This window comes from Raphanus sativus, chromosome 2, assembly GCF_000801105.2.
Source record: "Raphanus sativus cultivar WK10039 chromosome 2, ASM80110v3, whole genome shotgun sequence".
Taxonomy (NCBI): Eukaryota; Viridiplantae; Streptophyta; class Magnoliopsida; order Brassicales; family Brassicaceae; genus Raphanus; species Raphanus sativus.
Window position 1 is genome coordinate 32,080,549 of NC_079512.1, and position 25,724 is coordinate 32,106,272.

Below are 25,724 nucleotides of genomic sequence, written 5' to 3' on the forward strand. Positions count from 1 at the left end.
CTGTGTTACGTTTATATACACATATTTTTCAGTTTGAAAATTTTATGCCAAGATATATTTTAAATTGTGATGTAATCGGGTGCACTGACCTAATATAAAGACTTGACTTTGTTTTCACACATATTTAGATCGACTGAACATGAAAATTCGATAAATGAAATTAGCAAACATTAACGGTTGTATAATTGTATTAGCGAGTAAGAAACCCACTACGTTTCAAACCTTGAAAGCCTTCACACATACGAGTGAGGGGAAAGAAAAGGCGAACGTCTGCTCATGCATGGTGATTTTCTTTCTTCCCGGTTTCACCGTCTCATTGCTCTGTCGGAATGAGTTGTCACCTAATATGTCTCCTAATATCGGATGTGGTAAATAGATTTGAAAAAAAAACAAAAATGATATGTAAATTATATGTTTCTTGGAGTTCATATGCCAAAATGTGAGACACCACACTCACATGTAAGAGCACCTTTATATTTCAAGTTCTAAAACAAGGCAAGAATCATGGAACGATCTCAACAAAAACGATGTTGCTTACTCTTTCAGTTTTACAATTCAGGCTTTTAGACTTAAAATTTGTGCAAACAAGTGTTTTTTTTTATTTCAAGTGACATAGCATTTAGAATCCATAACATTTATAGGTTTTTATAAACTCAAAGATGTTGACAAAAAAAAACTCAAAGATATCTTTTCTATGCATCTGCCTTCCTCCTTCAAGCTTATGTAAAAGCTAACACATTCTCAGGAGAATGAATCACTCTCTCACACACACACGTCCAGATTCCGGAGTTCTTCCATGAATTGAAAAGCTTTCTCAAAATTTGAAATCTTTCTTCTTCTTTCCTTCCTTATCACGCTTCCTTTTCTTCGAATTCTGTTACACCATTCCACCAAGTTAAGAAAAAGTTAATCACCACATCCGTAGTGTTATAGCAGTTTATATATCGGAAGTCATTTAATTACCTCTGCGACCATGTCACTGAAGTCCTCTGGCTTATTGCGAAGTTTCTCCTCTTCTCTCGCCTCCTCATACCTTCCAAAATCAAAATGTAGGTAAAGTTAAGAACAGTATTCTTTACTTATGAAGTCACATGTAGATATATACAATCATGTTACTACTACTTACTTGGCAGGTAAAACATTCTCCAAGGCGTCCAGCTCTTCTGGCTGTAAGCTGACGTCCACACGATCTGTCTTTTGTCCTTTAAGCAAATCAACCTGTTCAAAAATAGACACAATTGCATAAATTTACGACTCCTCATATACCAAAACTTCAGAGACACTACAATAACTTAATGTCTATACCTAATACCGGCTCAAAACAACACATAAACTTAGGAGACTAATACTAAACTAACACACAACCTCTTGACCAAACAATCCAAAAATATCAAAAACTATCTAAATTTTCTAGCCTCATTTCCAACCAACCATGAATTGCTTCAACCATGTATCTGGAAATTAGGTGATTGTCCACCTTACACTATCTACCAGTCCTTTAATTAATGAACAGATTTTGGTAATTTAAGTATAGATTGCTTACCCTTTTAGCTCCCGCCTTGTCCTGAGTACCAGTTTTAATGACGTATGTGTGTGTGGTTCCCAGCACTGTTCCAGGAGCAACACTCTCTCCCTTCTCTTCAAGTACCTTCAGAAATAAAAAGAACCAACCACAAGAGTTAGTTTTGTAATTTCGCTTCACATCAAAATAAGAGAATACTTCCACTAGGTGGAAGATAAAGTGAAGATGCATTAATAAAAAAAAATTAGGTTCACTACCTGATATAGAGCCCTATCGGGTTCCTTTCTCTGTTCCTTACGAAGCTCAATTGCATCCGGTGTTTCAATGCCAGTTGGAGTGCTGAAAAGGGGGAAAACAATTAGTTTCATGTGTTATATGATAAGCAAACAAAGACAAATACACGTCGTCGCTAAAAGGTAAAATAATACCTTGACAGTGTATCGACCGATTCCATGCCGTCTTCTAGTTCTTCTTCATCCATCTCCTCTTCTTGTTCTTCCTCCTCCTCTTCCTCTTCTTCTTCTTCTTCCTCCTCCAAATCACCCCAGTGCTTACTCTTATCAATAGGCTCATCCTATTATCATGACAAAGGAACAATAAGCTTATGTATTCCTTCCACGTAGAATAATATAAAATTCTAAACAAAACATAGGGAATAAAGAACACTCACCTCATAATTGGGCTGATCTTGTTGCTGGACGCCAAAGACATCTCCATACAATGGACGTCCAAACTGCATATAACACAAACGATGGGAAGCAACAAAAATGTGTTAGTGAATGGCACGGAAAATTAACTGAAAGAAGGATATAGATAAACATACTTCATCAACTGGAGGTTTCCCCCAGCCACCAGCATGATAACCAAAGCTAGCTCCATGCGGAATAGGAGCATTAAGACCAGGAATTTTCAGATGTGGGTAAGAAGGGGGAGGACCATATCGCTGTTATAGAAGGATTTTTTTTAGTAAACAATTACATTTCAATCAGAATAATAATCAATAATCATGAAGACAAGTCATAATAAATTCACCTGCATATTGATTAGCCATGGGGGAGAAGCACCTTCAGCCATACCAAGAGCTTCTTTCAAGTCATGTGACAATGTTCCTGGTTTCGTTTCCCTCAGTTTAACCTATTTTCAAATTATTGCAATTAGATTCAGGTACACAAAGCAATTAAACCAAGCAGTGTAATAAATGATAAAGATGCAAAACATGTCACAAAGTACCTCAAATTCTTTCCCTTCAAAATACAAATCCCCAAGCGCTGTCAGCTTCGGCTTTGTTTGGTATTTGAAGAATGCATCATGGAGAACCTGCGAAAGGAAGGTATTATTTCCACTTATCAGTTAAAGAACAGACATCAACAAATGCACAGTACAGAGAAAAATTATAGAGGGAAACCTGGTAGTCAATGTCCATTTTTCCCATCTTTGGTTGCATACGCTCCCGTTGCTTTTGCTTCAACTTTTTACCATCTTCTTTCTCAATGTAAGCCTAAACAACAACAACAAAGTAATTAGCTCTGACTAGTAGAAGCAATTTAGGACTTACACCTAAACACATCAAACTAAAACTGATAGAGAACCATCTGATTTGAAAATATTATATGTTAACAAGAACGAATGGAAGTATAAAACAGATAGTGTAAGAGTGAGATTGACAAGAAAGAGAGTTCCTCAAAAGCACAGAAAAATGACAATTTGCATCCAGAAATCTAGTAGAATGAGTAAAAAAAGAGAGACCATTGCGTAGAGAAAGCTTAAGTTTAGTAAAAAAAATTGAAGAAGGGAAAGTAAATGTGAAACATTAAGATTGTCAAAATTTTATAATGATAGCATTAGTTCTAATAATATATTTAGTATTTCTACAAAACCAAAACACCTCACCTACAGAAGGAAATATGTGCAGGTCAACAAAAAAAAACAAGATAATGGAGTTCATTGTCCAAAAGAAGATACCTGTCTAATTTTCTGAATGCCGGTGGCAGCAATGAAATCAGGAAGATGAAATGGCAGCTTCTCTATACCACGCTTTCCCTGCAAAAATTAATACCCCGCTGAGATGCCATGGCATCAACTTAAGAAAGAGAGAGCAAGCAACACAATAGCCCAACCGCAAAGAAACATGACTGAATTCTATGAGTAATAGATAACCAAATGCATCGAAAAGCAAGATCACTAAAATGCATACAAAACCGGATACATCTAAATGATACATAAACAATTTTCCTCAGAGACGTATCAAACGTCTTCAAAGACTACACCAAATAATTCATGCATAGAAGGAACCAAAAAAAGAGCCCTCTCCAGTTACACCTACAAGTCCAGGCTCCAAGGTTTATCACAGACGTTCTCCTGCAAGAGGCACATATATTGGTATAAGGAAACTTAAATGGCATGATGATCTCTATCCCTACTGCTATAAGTCTCCTATGTGACACACCCACAAATCACAGAAACATAATAATTAGCTACAGCACCATTACTAGAAATAATACAAACCTGCAAATACTTTCTCTTCTGGGACCAATGTCTTGGCACAGGAACTGTATTCCGGTACGACTTCAAAAACACCAACAACTTAGGATCCGCTGAAGTAGCATCCCAGACCTAAAAACATTAAAAATAGAAGTGAGAAATAAATAAAACACCAAAACATATTACAGAGAGCTACACAACGAGAAAAGGAATTTCTCATAGAAAGATATGGGACGGGATGAAACTGAGACATAGCATAACACTATATTGGGAAGAAAAAAAACTTCTAAGCTATTAGCGGATAACCATAACAAAAAGGTACAAGGCGACAGCATTACTACTTCAAATTTATAGATTGTAGATCAATTACGGCATACCAGACAAAAAAAAAACCATTGACGCATCATATCAATATTCTTAACCTATAGTTCAACGGTGAGAACAGAAAATATGAATGCAAAGTACGGAACTCATGAGTAAAGCTAAGGAAAATCTGAGATGTTACTCAGAGTGAGAGACAAAAGGCACTAGAGATTTATAATGCATACGAAAGGCTAACAAAACGAAGACTATATGCGGGTACTAACAATAGCAACAAGAAAACATGGGAAAAAGCTTCAACTATCCATATCTGGAACTAATAGAAAAATATAAATGCATACTTACCTCAACGACATCAGGCCTAGCCGATACCTGCTTCAGCTCAGCAATCTTCATCCTCCGTTCAAGCTGAAAAAAAAACAGAAATTTAGTAAACCGAGCTAAGAACAAAGAAGGAACTAGAGTACGCGCTATCTTATCGAATGCAAGTAATGAAAAACTAGGAGATATGAATTAGTTTTGAGATTAGAACCTTCTTCTGCTTGTTAGAGATTCCCTTCTCTTTTTGGTCATTGCCTTGATCTTCATCGTCTGCCTCGGAATCCGAGTTAACCTTCTTTTTCGCATCTTTGTTCTCCTCAGACTCGTCCTTCTTAGCGTCGTCCTAAGTCAACCAAAAACAGTATCATTAAGATTTAAGCATTAACAAACTTTCTAACTCACCCCAAAGAGCCAAACTAAAAAAAAAGAGTCTTACCTCAGAGGCAACAGGCTCCCGAAAGCTGAACTTCTCAAAAATCTCCTTAAACTCATCGCTGAAACCATCTCCAAACTCGGCTTGTTCTGGAACATACTCTATCACAATCTGCTCAGAAGCCTACGAGGAAACAAAAGATCATCACACATCACTAACCAAATAAAATCAATCGCAAAACCCTAGAGTGCGAGAATAAGAAGACAAAGCTTACCTGTTGCTGCGGATCTGCGTTCTCCTTGGAATCAGAAGCGTCCGCTTCTTCTTCTACGTCGGCGTGGGATGCTTTTCTGTTCTTCTTCTGCTTCCGCCTGCGGCGGCGACGGTCGCTCTCGCGGGATTTCTTAGAGGAAGCGGTGATGTTACCGTTGGAAGCATCTCCGTTAGTAACGATGCTGTTATCGTGTGCGGCGGTTGCTGTTTCGGCGGTCATTATTCGGTGAAGTCTCGCAATTAGCGCTGCGAAGAGAGAAAGCAGGAGAAGAGTAGATGATTAAGGATATCAACGATGGATGAGACTGATATTTATATTCGATTCTGTATTTGGGTCGTTGGTACAATTTGGTTGATTGGTAAGTCGGTTCCGGTTCATTGAATAATCGATTTGGGTCGAAACTAGTAATTTGAAGAAGTAATTTAAGGACATGGATGGGCCGCCAGGCCTGATACATCTTATTTGTTAATAGATTATACAAAGCATGTTTTTTTTTTTTTTTTTTCACAAAGCATGTTATTTGTTAACTAATCAAATATCACATTGTTAACATTTACATAATTTTTTTTAGGGAAATCTAGTTTTACCGCAAACCTAATACTATGTTTCAAATTTAGTTTTATATAAAAATCTTTTTTATAAATACTATATATTTATTTGTAAATATTTTTAAAATTGGCAATTTCAATTTCTATCTATATTGGGATGAATCTTATACTATTATTTGCGAAGTAATTTTTCGCAACGAAACTCTCACGTTAAAAGTTAGACTGGCTAAATACGATGATACCCTTAATGATTTTATATATAATTTATTATATAATTAAAAACGAAATTTATGTTAATAATATTATATTTATATGTTATGTTATATTAGATTATAAATTAATATTGTCAAAGTTATAAAGATAATTCTTATATATATATTGTGTTGTTATCTGAGAGTAATATTTAAAAAAAAAATCAAAAAGGAATTTTAAGTTAATTTTATGTTAATAATATTATATTTATATGTTATATTATATTATAATTAATACTGTCAAAATTATAAATATGATTCTTATATATATTGTGTTGTTATCTGAAAGTAATATTTAAAAAAAAAAATTAAAAACGAATTTTAAGTTAATAGTATAGATTTATATGTTATATTAGATTATAAATTAATACTGTCAAAATTATAAATATAATTCTTATATGTATTGTGTTGTTATCTGAAAGTAATATTTAAAAAAAAAAAGTTAAAAACGAATTTTAAGTTAATAGTATAGATTTATATGCTATATTAGATTATAAATTAATATTGTCAAAAATAAAAAATAATTCTTACATATATCAAGTTGTTATCTAATAATAATATTTTTTAATTTTAAAATTTGAAGTTAATAGTATTATATTTATATGTTATATTAGATTATAAATTAATATTGTCAAAAAGATAATTCTTATATATATTGTGTTGTTATCTGAAAATAATATTTTTTGAAGTATAAAAGTTACAAAATTAACATATAAAACTATTTAAAATTAGATACTATTCAATCAAAAACATTTGTATAAGTTTGTTTTCTAAAATACTTCAAATATGTGAGTGTTTTAAAATTCCAACACAATAATAAAAGTATATATTTTTATGAATTTTTTATCATACATAAAAATGATGTTTAATTAATTTTTTGATAACATAAATAATAATTTATTATTATAATTGTAAATTAATAAATATTTGAAATAAAATTATGCCCGCATGTGCGGGCAAACCACCTAGTCAATATATTGAATTCTAATCTAAAAAAATATCTAAATCTTTTAATATGGGATTTGGTCCATGTCAAAAACAAGAAAAAAGGATTTGAATTCTATAATATAATACAGATACACACTTGAAGATCATTAGGAAAACCTTTGAAAAATAAAAAAATCGGTGTTTATGTTTTCTTCGTATTTTTCTATTATCTTTATATTATTTTAGTTATGTTTGTTATTTTCTTATCCTAAGTATTAAGTATACATTGTTACATTCGTTGTCAAAAAAAATTGTTACAATATAAATAAAAAAGTTGTTAAAAAGACACAAATTTGGCTCTTTTTGTTGCATAGAAGAAAATTTGACTAGTAATGAATGAAATGAAATATATTTCGTTTCCATTAAAGTCAATTATATGTTTTTTTTTTAATTATTCCGTCAATACTTTATTATGTTTACTATTTACAATGTCTCTTGTTTTCCTAATCCTTCCCTTTAAAACCCACTGAATGCGTATTCGCTAACCCGACTATTCGCTCGTCTCTTGATCTTAAGGTCTCTCCTCTCCCAATATCATCCGCTTCTGAACGAAAATCCCCCCACCCCTCAATAAAAACTCTCTGCATTAGCAATAGATTCATCATCATCACTCACTGGAGAAGACGAAGCATTAGGGTTTTTTCTCGTTTGTTGATTCACCATTGGACACAAAAAGAAACTAACTTTCAGTTCCTTTCATCTACCCCCATCTATCAAAATCGATTCCTTTTCCCTTGTTTTCGATCAAATCGAAGCCAAAGGGATTTCGAATAAAGTAACTAACTTTGAGTTTGAGACAATAAAACAACATCCATTGATCCGTAAATCTCTGATACGGACTGCTTAACAAAGAAGAAGGATATGTATAACAGTAACAGAGTACAAGTGTACCATGAAGATGTGAGGGTTGGGGAAATGGAGATACACCTTCCTCCTCCAAGGGAAGACGACGTGATGAAGGAGAGAGTAATGGAGCAAGTGAAGATGGGTATCAGAGTTGGCCGTTTTTCTCAACCTAGCCAGAGGTGTACTCCTCTTTCAGTACTTACTACGATTTCATCTTCTGGACTCTGTTTCACACTGGAAGCTTCTGCTTCAGCTACTCCTGCTCATGACCCTCTCACTTTCTTCCACTCCTCATGTCTTAGGGACAACAAGGTATACTATACCTTGTGGTGGAACATCTAGACGCCCTACTCAGACTTGAGAAAAAACTTATGAACTAAAGCTATAAACACATATGAAACATCTTTTAATGCCAGAGTTGCATAAAGTTTGAGGCTTTAGAGACATCTTAATGTCAGAGTTGCATAAAGTTTGAGGCTTTAGAAACATCTTAATGTCAGAGTTGCATAAAGTTTGAGGCTTTATGATCCTTTCCTGAACTAACTTGTGATTGTATATGAGCTAATGTTATCCTCATAACTGTTATTTTTGGATTATTGGTTTCTTGCAGACTGCAGTAATGTCCCTTGGTGAGGAAGAGCTCCATCTGGTTGCCATGTGCTCGGAGAATATCAATAACTACCGTCCTTGTTTCTGGGCATTTACTGTTCCTCCTGGAGTTTATGATTCCTGTCTTGGCATGCTCAATCTTAGGTGTCTGGGGATTGTCTTTGATCTTGATGAAACCCTCGTAGTGGCCAATACCCTGCGCACATTTGACGTTAAAACTGAGGGGTTGCTGCGGAGAATAAGCTGCGAGATGGACCCTCGACGCCGTGCTGTTATGGTGGCTGAGATGAAGCGTTATCAGGATGACAAAACTCTGTTGAAGCAATACGTTGAAAGTGACCAGGTTGTTGAAAACGGGGAGGTGATTAAGGCACAATATGAAATTGTTCCTGCCTTGTCTGACAACCATAAGCCTCTTGTTCGTCCTCTGATAAGGTTGCAAGAGAGGAACACTGTCCTGACTCGCATTAATCCAATGGTGTGCAAGTTTTGAGATTTAGTATATATGTATGTTTATATTTTTGGTGCTTACGACACTTGACTCAGTGTCTATATTTACAACACACAGAATCGTGATACAAGTGTTCTTGTGAGGTTGAGGTCTTCATGGGAGGAACTTAAAAGCTATTTGACAGCAAAAGAGGGCCGCAAGCGTTTTGAAGTATATGTTTGCACAATGGCTGAGAAAGATTACGCCTTAGAGATGTGGAGGCTCCTTGATCCAGAAGGGAATTTGATAAACGCAAATGACTTGCTCTCTCGCATTGTTTGTGTGAAATCTGGTACACATTTTTCTTATCCATGCTTATTATTTGTCATGGTATCTTTTCTTACATGCTTGTAAATTAACCACCGCAGGTTTTAAGAAGTCACTGTTCAATGTGTTTCTCAATGCAACTTGCCATCCGAAGATGGCAATGGTAATTGATGATCGACGGGAAGTTTGGGATGAGAACGATCAGCCGAGGGTGCATGTAGTTCGCGCATTTTCTCCCTACCATTCTCCTCAAGCTGAAGTAAGTATAACTTTAGGAGGAAACAAATCAAAAGCCTTCTATGTTCTAATCCATAAGCTAGTTTTTGTGGTGAGGTCAAGGTCTTTGTAGATTTGGTTTGGGTCCAATTCGTATCAGAAGCCAATCCATAGTTTTGAATACTTAAAAATGATTGGTCTTACATATTAGCTCATTTACTTTTCTTTAGGCAGCTGCAACACCGGTACTGTGCGTTGCCAAAAATATTGCTTGCGTTGTCAGAGGTGGATTTTTCAAGTAAGATGTAAATTCTGATAATCCACGTTTGTGTCCTTGACATCTCTACTTAAGTCAAAGGATGCTTCCTTAGTACATTCTGACGGTGAAGTTGTATTTGAACTTGGTAACAGGGATTTCGATGATAGTCTGCTACCAAGGATTGCTGAAATATCTTATGAGAATGATGTTGAAGATATTCCATCACCGCCTGATGTAAGCCACTACTTGGTGTCTGAGGTTAGTTGTGATACTTGTTAATGATTGTCAGCAGTTTTAAAAAGTTATGTTCTTCCAGGACTGCTTCCCAGTAGCTTATTCTCTTTTTCAATATAGGATGAAACAACGGGTTTAAATGGGAACAAAGATCCACTTTCTAGTGACAAGATGGCTGATGCTAGAGTAGGAAGAAGACTGAAGGTGATTACATTTTTAGGCTTGATCCATTAAGGATACCAATTACAGTTGACATGTTTTCTGTTCAATGATGAGAATTAAATACATTTTTCCCTTTTATTCAGGAGGAAATTGGTGGATCTTTAGCTGTCTTTCCGGGGGTAAACATAGAGCCAAGAATAGCTGCTCTCGTTCAGCAACCAATGGTTTCTGCTTCTTATGTTTCCGCACCAGTACCAGTCCCAGTCGTGATACAAGAACCGCAACAATCAGCTATCGCCTTTCCAAGTATTCCGTTTCAACAACCGGCAACAGTAGCTAAACACTTGGTTCCTTCAGAACCAAGCTTGCAAAATTCTCCCGGTAGTGAGGAAGGTGAGGTACCTGGATCAGAGTTAGATCTATATACCAGGAGGAGGCTCCTCATATTGCAACATGGACAAGATCCTAGAGATGCTGCTCCAGGTGAACCTTCATCTCCAAAGAGACTACCAGTTCAAGCTCCACCTCCACATGTGCAGCCAAGAAGTAGTTGGCTTCCTGCTGAGGAGGAGATGGATCCAGAAATAGAGAATCCAGTTGGATTGCTACATAAGATTGCTACTAAATGTGGAACTAAGGTGTGTGAGTGATCAGGATCATGAGTAGTTGTTTACCATTAATTCCATTCGCGAGTCTATTCACATATATATATGTTCCATGACATTGTAGGTGGACTACAAACCGGGTTTGGTTGCTAGTACAGATATGCGGTTCTCTATTGAGGTACTTTTAACACTTGCTACTTATATCCTGTTTGCAATTACCAGCCTTTCGCTCTTAGATGTATGCTCTGTAATTTTGATGGAACCTATGCTCTCTTTCCTGAGATGAGTTACTTTTTGTTGACTATGCATTTAATCTATGTTTTTTTTTGCAGGCATGGTTTTGTGGTAAAAAAGTTGGAGTGGGGATTGGCAAATCAAGACGAGAAGCCCTGCAGAAGGCTGCTGAATTTTCTATCCAGAACTTGGCTGGTAAGACTTTCTGTTTCATGAAGTACTCGCGTTTTAAATTTTGTTGCGAAACCATCTTCACATTGTTGGTACCCTAAGCTAAGGGTGTAGACCTCAATTTTTCATCCAAGCTGTATTTTGCAATAGTTCGTCAACCACTCTCAAAAGAGTGGCCAATGCTTATTATTAGACCTATATGAATGAGTATGATAGTTGCCACCACAGATGGTTGCGTGTCGGTATGATATCACGTTAACAGATGGTTTTAGAACTTAAATGTATCACAAGGCTGTGGGTCCCTTGAGACAGACAGCTCTTAGATATGTTAACAGTTGGCTTAGTATTAAATTTTGTGTTACTACTCCTTTTCTGCAGATATATATCTGTCCCATGTAAATGGTGACGCAGGGCCAAGTCACATGGGTGCAGGCCCCCTTACTAATGGCAATGTGGTCATGGGAAATGCAAACACGTTTGATAATAAGCCATTTGCCCGAGATGAAACAGCGATGCCGGTTACATATACAAGATTAGAAGGCTCTATTAGGCACACAGGCTCCATTCCTACGCTTAGGGAACTGGTATGCATCTCCTTAAATCTGGATACTATTGCTTTCTCAATTTGCTCATCTTTTGATATCTGCCCTTAACCAAATTCCAGTGTGCATCGGAAGGTTGGGAGCTGTCTTTTCAATCTCAGCGTCCGCTTCAATCTGACATGGTCCACAAAGATGAGTTTCATGCTAAGGTTGGCACACTTATGAAGATTATAACAGAGATGTTGTTAAATTTTATTGAAATGGTGGATAGAAATATTCTCATTTCTAGACTAGCCAGCAGTGACTGAAAGAGAAAAATTCATGACATGTTTTGTTCTTCCCGGCTTATCAGTCTATTCAAGTTGGTTTGCAGTATCTGAAGTTGAGAACCTTCTTGATTCTTTGTGTACTATGTTTCAGGTTGCAATAAATGGAACTGTATTAGGGCAAGGAGTTGGATCAACATGGGAGGAAGCTAGAATTCATGTAAACCAACTAAATCCTTACCTCTGTTCTGATCCCATTGTTTTTTTTTGTCTGATGTTTTTTTACCTTTAGGCTGCTGAGAGAGCACTGGGTAATGTGAGACCATTGCTTCAACGGCAACAATCTTCAAGGTTTGTTCTTGTTATTTTTAATCACTGAATTAGATTTGTTAATACTCGATACATATCTTAGAACCTGTTTTCTCATGTTGACGTTCAGATCGTTCGGCGGGATGTCAAATAAGCGTCTGAAGCCAAACTTTCAACGATCCATGCAACGGATGCCATCTTCATGAAGAAACTCTTAGCAAAAACCATTGTCTGCATTTTAATTCCATCGTCTCTTGCTTTCAGTTAGCTACCTAGAAAAACTCTTTGACAAGTTGCCTTGTTCGTTAAACAATTAACTAGTCAGATAAGACACGTATTTTGCTTTTGTCTAGTGTGTAAGTACATGTTTTAACTCAAGATTTTTTGTGTACTTTATCAGACATTCTGAGTAGAAGCAACAGCTTGAGAGGCAAAGACAAGACCTCTAAGCATATGCTTGTTTGGCTTCTTCTCAGGCTGTAAGTTGCTCAATAGAAATCAGTAAAGTTGATTTAATTGTTTCCTAAAAGCTTTTTCTGCAGTTTTACAATTAACACCTCCAGTGCTATCAAATGTTTAGGCTTTGCCTGATTCAACGTTTTATCAAATGAGTAGCCAACATATTATTTTTATGTGAGAAAAAATGCACAAACTTGTTTTTATTTAGAAACATGAACAAAACTTTGCACAAAAACGTATCCCAAAAAGAAAACCACAAGACCAATGTATGACATTACAAGCTCAGCTTTGGACATTTTACTGTCCATAGCTTCACAGCGTAAACCCCCAAAACTCTTAAGCCTCTGACTCAGACCTCTTCTTCAGATGTGGACTCACAGAAACTTGCTTCAGACTTAATATACTTATACCATTTAGCACAAACCAGGTAAACCACAAAATCAGCTGCTGTTAGACCGGCTAAAAGGAAGTAGAATCTGTCCAAGTGTCCTTTGTTGAGGTTCCCAGGGATCCAACCAGGCAGATCATCTCTTGTAGAGATGCTCATGACGATGGAAACTAGCAGACTACTTACATAGTTCCCAAGCGATATTGAAGCCATACATAGGGCGCTTGCAAAGCTCTTTAACCCAGTTGGAGCTTGGCTGTTGAAGAACTCGAGCTGACCAACGTACATGAATACTTCTGATGCACCTATCATCATGTACTGAGGTACTTGCCAGAATATGCTCAATGAGCTTGAGTTCGAAGCAGTTTCTTTGTATTTCAGTCTGTATATCTCCACTACTCCTGCTGATATCATCGCCATTATCGCGATCACGAGACCTATCCCCATCCTCTGAAGCTCAGTGAGACCTTTGTTGGGTTCTGTTTTGTTAAGCCTTGCAAAGAGTGGGTCTAGAAACCTCCTGTAAGCGAAGATGAACAAGGCGACGCTGAGAATGTCGAAGCTAGACATGCTTGAAGCTGGAATCTTGAAGTCTTTGATGTTTGTCTTCATCGCTGCGCCTTGCTCAACGAACAGTGAAGCCATCTGAGTGAAAACCACAGAGTAGAGAATGGTGCAGAGCCAGATTGGTATGAGTCTGAACACGCATTTCACTTCTTCAACTTGAGTCACCGAGCAGAGTCGCCACGGATTGTAAGTTGAACCGCTCTCCACCTTCTCAGCATCATCATCAGGTGTAACAATCGCAGCTTTATCCAAGAATCTGCATTAGACAAGAAAAGAGAATCAAAACCTAATCTTGAAGATAGTTTCAGAGATTATACCACCACAATCTTTAAAGCAAGTATCTACCTGAAGCCACTGGTATGGAGAATCTTCTTATCTCCCGTTCGTTGAGTCTCTGAATCGTAGAGATTCATGTCCTCGTAGTTCACATCAATCTTGGCTTTTCTTGTTGCAGCAACCAAGACTTGGCAGAACCTAGACCAAGGACTTTCTCTAGGTGTAAAGTGTCTGTACTTTGGCGTGCCAGCCAAGAAAAGCACTAAACCAGCAAAAGCAGAGCCCGCAGACACCCAAAACCCTAGCGGCCACGCCCCTTGGTCCTCGAAGTAACTCAAGACTGTGTTCGATAAGAGCGATCCGAGATTCAGAGCCAAGTAGAAGTAACTGAAAAACGAGATTTTTGAGTGTCCTTCAACAGAGTCCTCTTCATCAAACTGATCAGCTCCAAAGGTAGCTATGTTGGGTTGGTAACCACCATACCCTAACGCGATCAGATACACTGATAGGTAAAAGATAACCGTCTTGAACGTTGAGTGTGGCTTACACGGCTTCTCTTCAATACCACAACCACTTGGTTCAAGTAATAAAGCAGCGGTAGATAAAGATAACATCACCAACCCCTATAACACACATAAAGCGACGTTAACTTGTGGGGCAAGAAACAAAACCCTAAGATGAAAAAGTGTTGAAAGAGACTTACAGCAACGAAACTTGCTTGAAAGATTGCACAAGTCTTGTAACGTCCCCAGTAAGAGTCACTGAGGAAAGCACCAAGCAAAGAGAAGATGTAAACAGTTCCTGTCCATTTACTGACATTATTGGCAGCTTCTGCATTGCCTTGTCCCATCACTCTCGTCAGAAACAGAACCAAGTTCACTCCTACACCGAAGAAGGCAAGCGTCGCTAGCCCTTGGTTCACTATATTGATCAAAAAACCAAATCTCTTTAGAATCTCAAACACACAACTTCAAGAACATAGAATATATATATGTATTGATAGACTTACCAAGAATGAGAATGGCAGTGAGCCATTTGCCGGTTTTGGCTCGGACTGCTGGATTTCCATGACGATCAACGCTTCCATCTTGAGTGCAAACTTCAAACTGTCTTACTTTCTGATCCATCTATACAGTTTCGTGTGATAGTATGCAAAGATATTTTGATTTGCAGATAGAGAAAGAGAGTAAACCAGGATTGAGAAGAAAGAGAGCAGCAACCCTTGGATCAAAGAAGAGACGAATACAGGAATCAAGGAGAGTAAAGAAGAGAAAAGGAAGTGAAAAAGAAACTCTTTATTTGGTGAGATTTTTAGTTGCAATGAAAGTGTGAAGGAGAGATGTATTATTTATAGAGCTAACGAAGCTTTGAGTCAGGAGAGATCCTTTCTTTGACGTCTCTTTCTTTCTCTGGTCATTAATATAATTATTCTTTAGAAAAAATTAAAAGCGAGCTGCCAAAAAAAGTATATATATATTCGGTGGATTTCTCAATTTTTCAAAAAAATATATAATATTTTCTTTTATAAAACTGGTTAATGTATTTTAACTAGTCATGTGAATAGATAATTAGTAATGATCTTATCAAAAGAATTTTTTATCCATTATATAAAAGTTAAATTTTATTATAAAAAATAAATTTTAAGAGGACTTACTTGGGAAATATTTGTTTTGCTATCAATCAAGTAAAAAGAACCAGAAATCACTAATAAACCGATATGGTATAAAAATTTATAACTCCCCAAAAATATTATTGAAAATATAAGTATACTAAAACATAAATAAATATATAAAGAAAGAAAGAAATAAAGAAATAAAAACACCTGGTAAAAGGTAAGCCAAGCTAATGTGTGACCAGTTTACACCTGGAGGGCTGCTGGAAGAGACTGAAAAAACTTAAAAACATTAGGGGAAATTAAGTTAAACTGTAAAACAACAAATTAAAATACAAAAATAAGCAAATAAAATCAAGTGGGGAAAAAGTGAAAGTAAGTATGTTCCCCGTTAAAACAGGACTTGGTGTCTCTTTCAGGCACGCAACGCTCGTGTTTAGCTGTCTTTGATTGCGACCTTCTTCAGTCCTAACTCATATTTTAATCATCCCCTTAATAGGTTCATTTTTCTCTCGTTTAATCCAAGTTTTTTTTTAATCCAAGTTTTAATCCCTAATTTATGTCCAAATTTGAGACGCTTTTATATATTTTTTTGTCATATATGTTTTTATCTTATAGACAAATAATTATATTTGACTGGATATTTAGATAGATGAACAAAAACATGTTTGGTACTGATGATCAAAACATTGGTACCAATTCGTTGATTAGTTGATATTTAATAAATAAAGATACAAAAAGTAGCATTCAAACGTTATTCGAATGTCTAAATTCATAGAAGCTGTGAAATATGTTCATAAATTCTTCGTGTGGGTTGACAAAAAAATAAATTTTTTTTTTTGTCAACCCAAAAAAAAAAAAAAAAAAAAAAAAAAAAATTTCTTAACCAACGCGTGTTGGCCTAGTGGTAAAGGAACTCCGGCTGGAGTGTCCGTCCTGGGTTCGATCCGCGTTGGCCACGAGAATTTTCACATGGGTTCCTTTCGTCCTCCAGATCACTTCGCGTAACCAGGAGTCCTTAAGTGGAGGTTTAAAAATCCTGTAATGGCATGGGCTTAGGCCCGGTGGACTAGTCGATCACGCTTAGTGGTCGGATACTGAATTATCAAAAAAAAAAAAAAAATCTTCGTTAGTATATCATATAACTGATATAAGTAAATAAATCCGAATCTATACTCTATTTTTATACAGTTTGTGTCAATTGAATATTTGGACTATATTCCGATAATCTCCCAAGACGGTCTTACTGAATTTAACCATTAAAAAGGCTATCACACATCTTGGTTAAGAACATAGCTTAACTTACGGTTTCATGAATCAGTCGTTGAAGTGTCAATATCGGTTGATTAAAATCTACTTTGCCAAATTTACTAAACGATTGATTAAATAAGCAAGTTCTTTATATATATGAGTTGCACAATTCTTTTTTTTTTTTGAACATTGAGTTGCACAATTCTAATACCTTCTTTTAATAGGACCCAATAAGAGTTACTATAAATTCCTAGTTCTCAAAGTATTTGGAGTTTTTCTCCTTTTGTATGTACACAATTTTAATTAAAGTTGCTAATATTAAAATTTTTCTTTTAGGTTTTCAGCCTCTGCAGTCCGATTGAACTTCTCTTCTTGCCAGACCTTTTTTAAGTTTGTTTAATCTCGTGCTTAGTTTAGTTCATGGAATTGTTTGGAATGTATCTGTATTTTCAGCTTAAAATACACTAGCAAAAGATGTAAATCGTCACGTAAAGTATGTGATGCATGTCAGCATGTGTATACACTATGTTGAAAGCGTAAAAGATTGCCGTCTGTTGGACGTAGTATTAGGGATAATGTATCCCACATCAGAAATTCTAAGAAATACAAATTAATATATAAAAGGTTAGAATCAATACACTAATCACCAATTGATTTTAAATTGGAAACCTATAATTAAACTCAAATCTAACACAAAGTTTTTGGAATGATTGATTATATATATATGCAAAAATGACATTTAGTTATCAAATAACTTTTTAACAAGATATATAGTCTAATTAAAATTGCTAGATTAGATATATATGACGGACTAAGCAGGTCTAATCCGACCCAGATTTTTCTGTTTATTTTCACTGTTAATAGCCAAATACTAAAGAAAAGACAAAAAGAGATGAGTCTGGCATATGTAATATTTAGTGATCGATGAATATCTCCCAGTATGTGTAAAAAAAAATCTCCCAGTATCACCACAAGGCAAAGGTAATCTAGCAGAAATGCATACTACTACAAAATATGGATGTGGAATACAGGTGAAAATACCACTCGTTTAAAGTAAAGGCACTTCGATTAATTTTGGCGTTTGTTTTATTCTTTGGAGTATTTATGGATTGCATGCATGGGCACGTCGGTATTTGGTCTAAATCAATTTCTTTTGGGATGTTAGTCAAAAAGAAAATCATGTTCTTGAATTCAGCATAAGTTTCTTAAAATCTGACTCTTTGCTGGATCTTTTATTCGTTATGCGGTGGGTAATAGAAAGACTAGGTTGTTTTTGGTTTTTGATAATTGTTTCGGTGTCGATCACCTTCATATATAATCTCATTCAGAGTCAGTCTTCCGCATAGCTAATTGAAATATTGATTTTAAATTCTCCAAAAATTGAATTTATATATATGAACAAAAATTCTCAAAATTGTTAAAAAAAAAATTGTAAAAATCTTTACTAAACTGTTCATCTCTCGTAAAATCTAAAGACCGACTATGATCTCGTTAGCTATACGAGAACGCACATTTTGGGGCGGGAGGGGGGTGTATATAACATTTGTTGAAATTTTCACTGGTAATATAGAAATAGAACGATGGCTAATTTGGGGACATCGTGGCCACTGGCCAGGTCTTTTGGTATGTTGATGTTCGTATTTCTCACGCCCATCCTTCCACTCATATAGCTGGTCGGGCAATTCTTTACGCCCAAGATTAATACATGTAAAATTTATGGACCAAGGCTACATGGAATTAGTTTCTAGTGCGCTACCAATCAAAACCAAATGGAATCGTAAAAGTCCTAGGTTTTAAGGCAACACCGGATTGGGTGATACGTTACTGTGTAATCATACGGTCATTCTCTAGTGGTGGCTCTCCAAACTAGGTGGCGATGATATATATGTCCTGGCTTACGGACTAAGTTTTTTTTTTTTAATATTTCGTAAATGATTCTTTTTTGTTTTGTTTAGTCAATTAATTTAAATGAGTAGCAACATTCGACGGATCATATTAGATATAAGTAATTAACTTCAAAATTACATATTAAGTTTACATACCTAACCACTAAACCTAGAAAAGTGTACAGATCCAAGTCCAACCAATCCCACTCGTAAAATATATGCCCCACCACATAATATGACCTTATTTTAAATAATACAACCTTGAAAAATACATGCAGCTAAAAATCAGTTCAAAAAAAAAAAATACATGCAGCTAGATAGTTATAAAATACACCATAAATTCATATAAAACATCTTCATTTTTGGTCTAAATGTTAAAAAAGATCTTCATCGTTTGAAACTATCCAATCCGATGATTGTTGATAATATAAGCGAAATAAATTATTACGAGTTAGCAAGAATAAGTTGATCACACGAAATCTTCTGAACAATCACAAAGTTATGGAACACGTAATAACAATTTGATTCATTTTCCGCCTGTTTTTGAGCAGGCAAATTAAAGAAATAAACTCAAAAGAAACACGCTAAAGGTTTCTCACGAAATTAACGTGGACCATTAAGGCAAATGCAACAACCAACTTTTATATAACGACAAAAATATAATATATTATATCTTAAAATGACTAACAAGTGACATTTCTTAACTTTGAATTATATGCAGATATGCTAATTGAGCAGCCAATTTGAGGAATCAAGTGGTAGCTTGAAGGATGTTGTCCTATGCAAGCTGTTCTCCATATTTACTTTGAATACTTTTTAATTCATCCAACCAAGAAGCTTTATGTCTTCCAACGAAAACGACATTTTGAAAATCAAACCTTTAATAGACAGGTTTTTATAATGATTTTTAATTAGCAAATTCGTGGCTAGAAAGTAAAAGTTAATAATATATAGACCTCAGTTTTGAGTTTTAACTTTCATATGGTTTTTTATTCTCAAGAATACGATATTTTAAAATATTTTGTATCTTTCAGTTTATAAAATATTCTATAAAGTTGTATGCGGATTTTATTGTAATTTATACTTTACTTTTTAGGGAGAATTACCAATTGTGACTCAAAACTTGGAGTCAAATCCAAAAGAATACCCCAACTTGGGTCAAAGGCAAAAGTAACCTAAAAGGCTATTGAAATTACAACTATCTCCTTGTGAGCAAACAAAAAAACGGATTTATTTTTACGTTTCTACCCCTCGCAAGTCGTCTGTAAACAGACGACTTGAATATAAGTCGTCTAGACGACTTAACTTAAAGTCGTCTGTACAGTTATTCTTAAACATAATTTAAAAATTTTGTAAAAAATATTTTGATAACTGAAAAATTGGAATTATGTAATTAACATATGTCTTAAGAGATATAAATTACTCCCTCTGTTTTTTAAAGATGTATGTTTTGGAGTTTTCACACATATTAAGAAAACACATTAATCATGTATTGTTTTTAGAAATTATCAAACTTCAATGCATTTTAACCAATAGTCTTTCAATAAATTCAATTAATTTTATTGAAAATTGCAATTTTTATATAGAAAACATAAAAATACATCTTTTTGAAACAAATATTTTTTCCAGAATATACATCTTTTAAAAACAGAGGGAGTAATATATAACAAATTTCAATTGTTTTCAGCCCAGTTGAGTGAAAGTAGTGAGTCGTGATATTCTTTAGTTTATGTTTCATCAACATATGTTGTAGTATTGTATGTGTTCTTAGGATTAGATTTTGGAAAGCATTAAAACCGTTTTTGAAATTTTTTAAAATTACCTAAGCGTGTTCATTTTTGTGTATAGTAAACACTATTGAAGTATAATTTGATTTTATAACGTGGTTAGTAAGTTAATTTAGTCATTTTAGTTTAGGGGTTCATTTTAGGGTCTAGGACGACTTAATATTTAGTCTTCTGTGCCCAGACGACTAAATATTAGGTCGTCTGATGTACATTATCAACTAAAATAAGTCGTCTAAACCGGACCAAACCTTAAAGTTTACCAATGTACTTTTAAAGCTAACCGGATCATTTACCCAATATATAAGGTGATTTTTTTTTTTTTTCATTTTCCGCGAAATTCAGAAACCCTAACAGTTCTCTCTCACCGGCGATATCAAAGGCGATTCGAATTCCCACTATTTTCGAACAACCATCGTTCTCAACGTCGGCTATCTATCTCACTTCATCCTCACCGTTGTCGCCGCAGCTTCTTCTAACCCTAGCGCCGCCGATTCCTCTAAACCCTAGCGCCCCCGCTTCCACTATTTCCGAACAAACCGTCGCCCTCGCCACCGTGCTCACCAACGTTCTCACCGCCGCTTCCTCTAAACACTAGCTAGCACCGCCGCTTCTTCTAAACCCTAGCGCCACCGCTTCTTCTCTGTAAACCGTAGAGCCGTTTCTCTGTAAACCCTAACGCCGGTAAGTCATCAAACTCGAGGAAAAGATGAACATAAAACGTTGTCTCTTTCAATTTACTCATTCTCACCGTTTTACGTTTATTTTTTCAGATCTATAACCACAATGACGAGTACTCCAAATCCTTCTGCGACTAATCAGGTCCGCTTGAAATTTTTCTAATGGAAGACTTGTAAGTAAGTCGTCTGGAAAGTCTTCCAACTGGACGACTTAGTAGACGACTTAAATATAAGTCGTCCATTTGGAAGACTTTCCAGACGACTTAAATATAAGTCGTCAACTAAGTCGTCCAGTTGGACGACTTTCCAGATGACTTATATTAAAGGCGTGATTGATTTAGCTTGTGTTCTGACTTCTATTGTTGTCTTTGATTATTTTGCAGACAAAAAGGATGGATATTCCAGAACTCCCCCGTAGGTTATACACTTTAGGGGAAGAGCCAGAAGCCCACAATAGCATTTCGTATCATACGGATAACAAGAAGTTGCATACTGCTCTTAGGGAAGCTCTCACTGATGCTGAATTTGAAGAGCTCAAGGAGTCGAGATTGGGAGTTTTCATCAAGTTCAAGGAGCAGGGATTTGGTTGGGCTTCAAGGCTGGTTCACTACTTGCTCAGTTTAAAGCTGGACATTAAGAAGAAGTACGAGATGTGGTGTCTCGTTGGTCCAGAACCTGCGAGGTTTTCACTGTTAGAGTTTGAAAACATCACTGGTCTAAACTGCGAGTACATCGAGGACCTTGAGACACCAGAATGTGAAGTTACCCCAAAGATGGTTTCTTTCTGGGGGATGATGGGAGTTCATCTGGAAGCTGGGCCAACTACTGATCAGATAATAGCAGCACTGAAGAGATGCGGGGATTGGTCCAGGGAAGATCGCAAGCGACTTGCGTACCTTTCCATCTTCACTAGATTCATTGAAGGGAGAAAGTTTTCAACCGCTACACGAGCTACTCTGGCAAGGCTAGTGATGGATTTAGAACGGTTTGAGAATTATCCATGGGGGAGAGTCGCGTTTAAGGTGCTGATGGACTCTTTGTGGAACAAAGATATTACTGGCTGTTACACCGTGGATGGGTTTATACAAGTTCTTCAGGTCTGGGCGTACACAGCTATTCCGGGATTGGGTGCTAGTATTGGTAGTCCCAGAGAAAACAGTTCGCTTCCACCGCCTCCACCGATTCTGGCTTACGATGGCAGCAGAGGCCGCAGATCCATGAAAGCTGCTATCTTGAGTCAGGTACCTTTCCATCTTCACTTAATTAAGTCGTCTGGAAGGTCTTCCAGCTGGACGACTTAGTAGACGACTTATTATAAGTCGTCTGGAAGGTCTTCCAGCTGGACGACTTAGTAGACGACTTATAATAAGTCGTCTGGAATGTCTTCCAGTTGGACGACTTAGTAGACGACTTATTATAAGTCGTCTGGAAGGTCGTCCAGCTGGACGACTTAGCAGACGACTTATAATAAGTCGTCTGGAAGGTCGTCCAGCTGGACGACTTAGTAGATGACTTATAATTAAGTCGTCTATTTAGTATTTTGTTTCAAATATCTAACTCGATTCTTCTTCTATTTACTGCAGACCCGCGTGATCAACTTTGTTGAGAAGAAGGACATTAGTGAAATGTGGCCAAAATGGGACTCTGAGGTTGAGGACGTGCCCGCGGAGAACATCATTAAAGTCATGTATGATCGGAGACCGTGGAAGTGGACCATGGATTGCTGGGAAGTCACTGGTACAAAAACTAAGTTTGTGACTCCATCGAAAAGAGCCAAAGAGATGGTTGTGGTGGAGGTGGAGGAGGAGGAGGAAGACAATCAGAGACCTCGGAAGAAAGCTCGTAAAGAGGCTCCTAAAGAGGCTCGTAAAGAGGCTAGAGAAGAGGCTAGAGAAGAGGCTAGAGAAGAGGCTAGAGAAGAGGCTAGTTGGGTGACCAGAGAGGAGTTGGAAAATATGTTCAAGGACTTAAGAAGTGGCTTAGGTGACATGATGAAAGATGGGTTTAAGAAGTGCATCAGGGAGATTAAGAAGTTGTCCGATAGATTGGAAGCTGTGGAGAAGAAGGTTGGTGTCACCAATCAGGCCCCTCAAGCCAAAGAAACCGGGGTTAGTAATCATCCTACTCCTCAAACCCAGCCTACTCCTCAAACCCAGCCTACTCCTCAAACCCAGCCTACTCCTCAAAAGGATCAGCCTACACTTCAAACCAATCATCCTACTCCTCAAACCAGACAGCGTACTCCTCAAAAGGCAAAGCCTACTCCTCAAGCCAAAGAAACCGGGGTTAGTAACAAACAGCCTACCCCTCAAGCCAAAGAAACCGGGGTTAGGAACAAACAGCCTACCCCTACTCCTCAAACCCAGCCTACTCCTCAAAAGGCAAAGCCTACTCCTCAAAAGGCAAAGCCTACTCCTCAAAAGAAACAGCCTTCTCCTCAAACGAAACAGCCTTCTCCTCTGCCCAAAGAGGTTAGTATCAACTAGTCGTCCATACAACTTTTATTTAAGTCGTCCAGGGTTAACTTGTGTGCAACTTTTATTGCAGAGATTGTTGCCGGAGGATACAGCAGATGAGGCGATCTCGGTATATAAGATCTTGCCGGAGGATAAAGCAGATGGTGTCACCTCCAAAGAGATTGTTCCTCTCACTTCCACTGACCAACCGAGCTTCGCTTCTAACGATCAACAACCGAGCTTCGCTTCCAACGATCAACAACCGAGCTTTGCTTCCACCGATCCAAGCGTTCCAGTTTCAGAACCGAGCCTGGTTGTATTGGACAAAACAGCTCCCACTGCTTCTGTGCGTGCAAGGAGTGAACGAACGAAGAAACCTGCTCCCACGCAGATATCTCCTTATACGGCAGGGAGAAAGAAACTCCTTAGAGTGGGAAAGTATAATCCATTTCCCTCACTAAACAGCCGTAAGTTGAAGGAGCTCGCTGATTGGTTGAAAACTGATCCGTAAGTGATTGCTTTACCCATAATAGCTTGATTTAGTCTACCAAAACTGATTGCTTTTTTGTTTGCAGTGATTATTACACTAAGCTTGAGGACAAACCACGTACATCACCAACTTGGTGGTATCATAAACTCCGGACACCCAGAGCATGGCTGGAAGACGTAGTAAGTCTTCTGCTTATCTTTGTAAATATATAAGTCGTCTGGAAGGTTTTCCATCTGGACGACTTATTTGTAAGTCGTCTGGAAGGTTTTCCAGCTGGACGACTTACAAATAAGTCGTCTGGTAGGTTTTCCAGCTGGACGACTTACAAATAAGTCGTCTGGAAGGTTTTCCAGCTGGACGACTTACAAATAAGTCGTCTGGTAGGTTTCCAGCTGGACGACTTACAAATAAGTCGTCTGGGAGGTTCTAACTTGTATTATTTTATATGCAGCATATGGATGCTTGGATGAATGTGCTGAGGCAGAGGTATCAGGAGAATCCACAAGCTTTCCGGAGCGAGCGAATGTGCTTCCTGGATCACAACTTTTCCCATTCTTGGAGAGAGCAGTATCTGTTCTTCAAAGCATCGGCACCTGATCACAAAGGTTTAGGAAGAATGCTACCTAGTGGGGCGGCGTTGTTTTATGACGGATCAATGCCTTCATTTTGCCAATCAAAGAAGAAATGGGGGGAGGACATTGATGATATCTATGCGCCAGTGAACTTGAACAACAAACATTGGGTTGCTATCTGGATATCGATCCCTAAGAGGCACATAGTCGTCTGGGACAGCATACCTTCATCTAGCGTACCAGAAGCATGGGATGAGATAATGGAGCCTTTTCTCGAGATGGTCCCTTATATGCTTGTTGAGTGCGCAGCCACCGAGGAAGAGCGGGTCAAATACGGGTGGAGCGATACACATATGAGAGACTGCTGAAAGATGTACCCACGGCCAACAATGGTGATTGTGGCGTGTACGCTCTAAAGTACATTGAATGTCATGCTCTTGGGTCCCCTTTAGCGCTAAAGACTTTGCTAGGTCCAATGCGAAGACTATGAGGGATAATATGGCTGTGGTTATATGGACGGAGCTTGTTGATCAGCATTTGAAAGATAATGAGGATGGTGGTATGTTCGGGGCATGTATGATTAGATACACAAATCTAACTTGTATAGATTTTCTAACTTGTGTATGGCTTTGAACATGTCGTTGTATTTGTATTTGTATCCCTTGTATATTTGTGTATTAAAAATTGAACTTGTGTATGATTTATGACTTGTGTATGATTTATTTGTGTATTTGAACTTGTGTATGATTTATTGTGTATGATTTATTTGTGTATTTGTGTATGATTTATTTGTGTATTTGAACTTGTCGACTAACAAATAAGTCGTCTGGAAGGTTTTCCAGCTGCACGACTTACAAATAAGTCGTCTGGAAGGTTTTCCAGCTGGACGACTTACAAATAAGTCGTCTGGAAGGTTTTCCAGCTGGACGACTTACAAATAAGTCGTCTGGAAGGTTTCCAGCTGGACGACTTACAAATAAGTCGTCTGGAAGTTTTCCAGCTGGACGACTTACAA

General features: G+C 37.0%; 3 protein-coding genes across 4 annotated transcripts; 1 reads left to right on the plus strand and 2 right to left on the minus strand.

Moving 5' to 3' along the window:
• Positions 1-507: 507 nt before the first annotated feature.
• On the minus strand, positions 508-5,567 carry LOC108842825 (uncharacterized). The gene is made up of 17 exons (XM_018615859.2): positions 5,293-5,567; positions 5,082-5,201; positions 4,857-4,988; positions 4,670-4,732; positions 4,028-4,135; positions 3,485-3,562; positions 2,928-3,020; positions 2,753-2,839; positions 2,555-2,656; positions 2,346-2,465; positions 2,193-2,255; positions 1,951-2,096; positions 1,780-1,861; positions 1,544-1,648; positions 1,127-1,218; positions 964-1,033; positions 508-874 (listed from the first exon to the last, which is right to left on the minus strand). The coding sequence occupies exons 1-17, from the start codon at positions 5,509-5,511 to the stop codon at positions 815-817; spliced, it is 1,740 nt and encodes a 579-aa protein (XP_018471361.2). The 5' UTR covers positions 5,512-5,567; the 3' UTR covers positions 508-814.
• A 2,016-nt stretch (positions 5,568-7,583) lies between these two features.
• LOC108819470 (RNA polymerase II C-terminal domain phosphatase-like 1) lies at positions 7,584-12,831 on the plus strand. 2 transcript variants are annotated; one of them, XM_057003117.1, is made up of 16 exons: positions 7,584-8,236; positions 8,535-9,011; positions 9,102-9,315; positions 9,392-9,549; positions 9,737-9,804; positions 9,918-10,023; positions 10,120-10,203; positions 10,305-10,799; positions 10,891-10,944; positions 11,099-11,195; positions 11,550-11,632; positions 11,729-11,755; positions 11,836-11,922; positions 12,134-12,199; positions 12,272-12,330; positions 12,419-12,831. In XM_057003117.1, exons 1-16 carry the CDS (start codon positions 7,940-7,942, stop codon positions 12,492-12,494), a joined length of 2,448 nt encoding a protein of 815 aa, XP_056859097.1. In that variant the 5' UTR covers positions 7,584-7,939; the 3' UTR covers positions 12,495-12,831. The 2 variants fall into 2 exon arrangements, with proteins under 2 accessions (XP_056859097.1, XP_018448016.2); XM_018592514.2 differs by having other exon boundaries at positions 11,550-11,755.
• Positions 12,832-12,901: 70 nt separating this feature from the next.
• Positions 12,902-15,308, minus strand: LOC108819479 (protein NRT1/ PTR FAMILY 7.2). Its single transcript, XM_018592524.2, has 4 exons — positions 14,988-15,308; positions 14,682-14,899; positions 14,048-14,601; positions 12,902-13,958 (listed from the first exon to the last, which is right to left on the minus strand). Exons 1-4 carry the CDS (start codon positions 15,103-15,105, stop codon positions 13,097-13,099), a joined length of 1,752 nt encoding a protein of 583 aa, XP_018448026.2. The 5' UTR covers positions 15,106-15,308; the 3' UTR covers positions 12,902-13,096.
• Between the last annotated feature and the right edge of the window lie 10,416 nt (positions 15,309-25,724).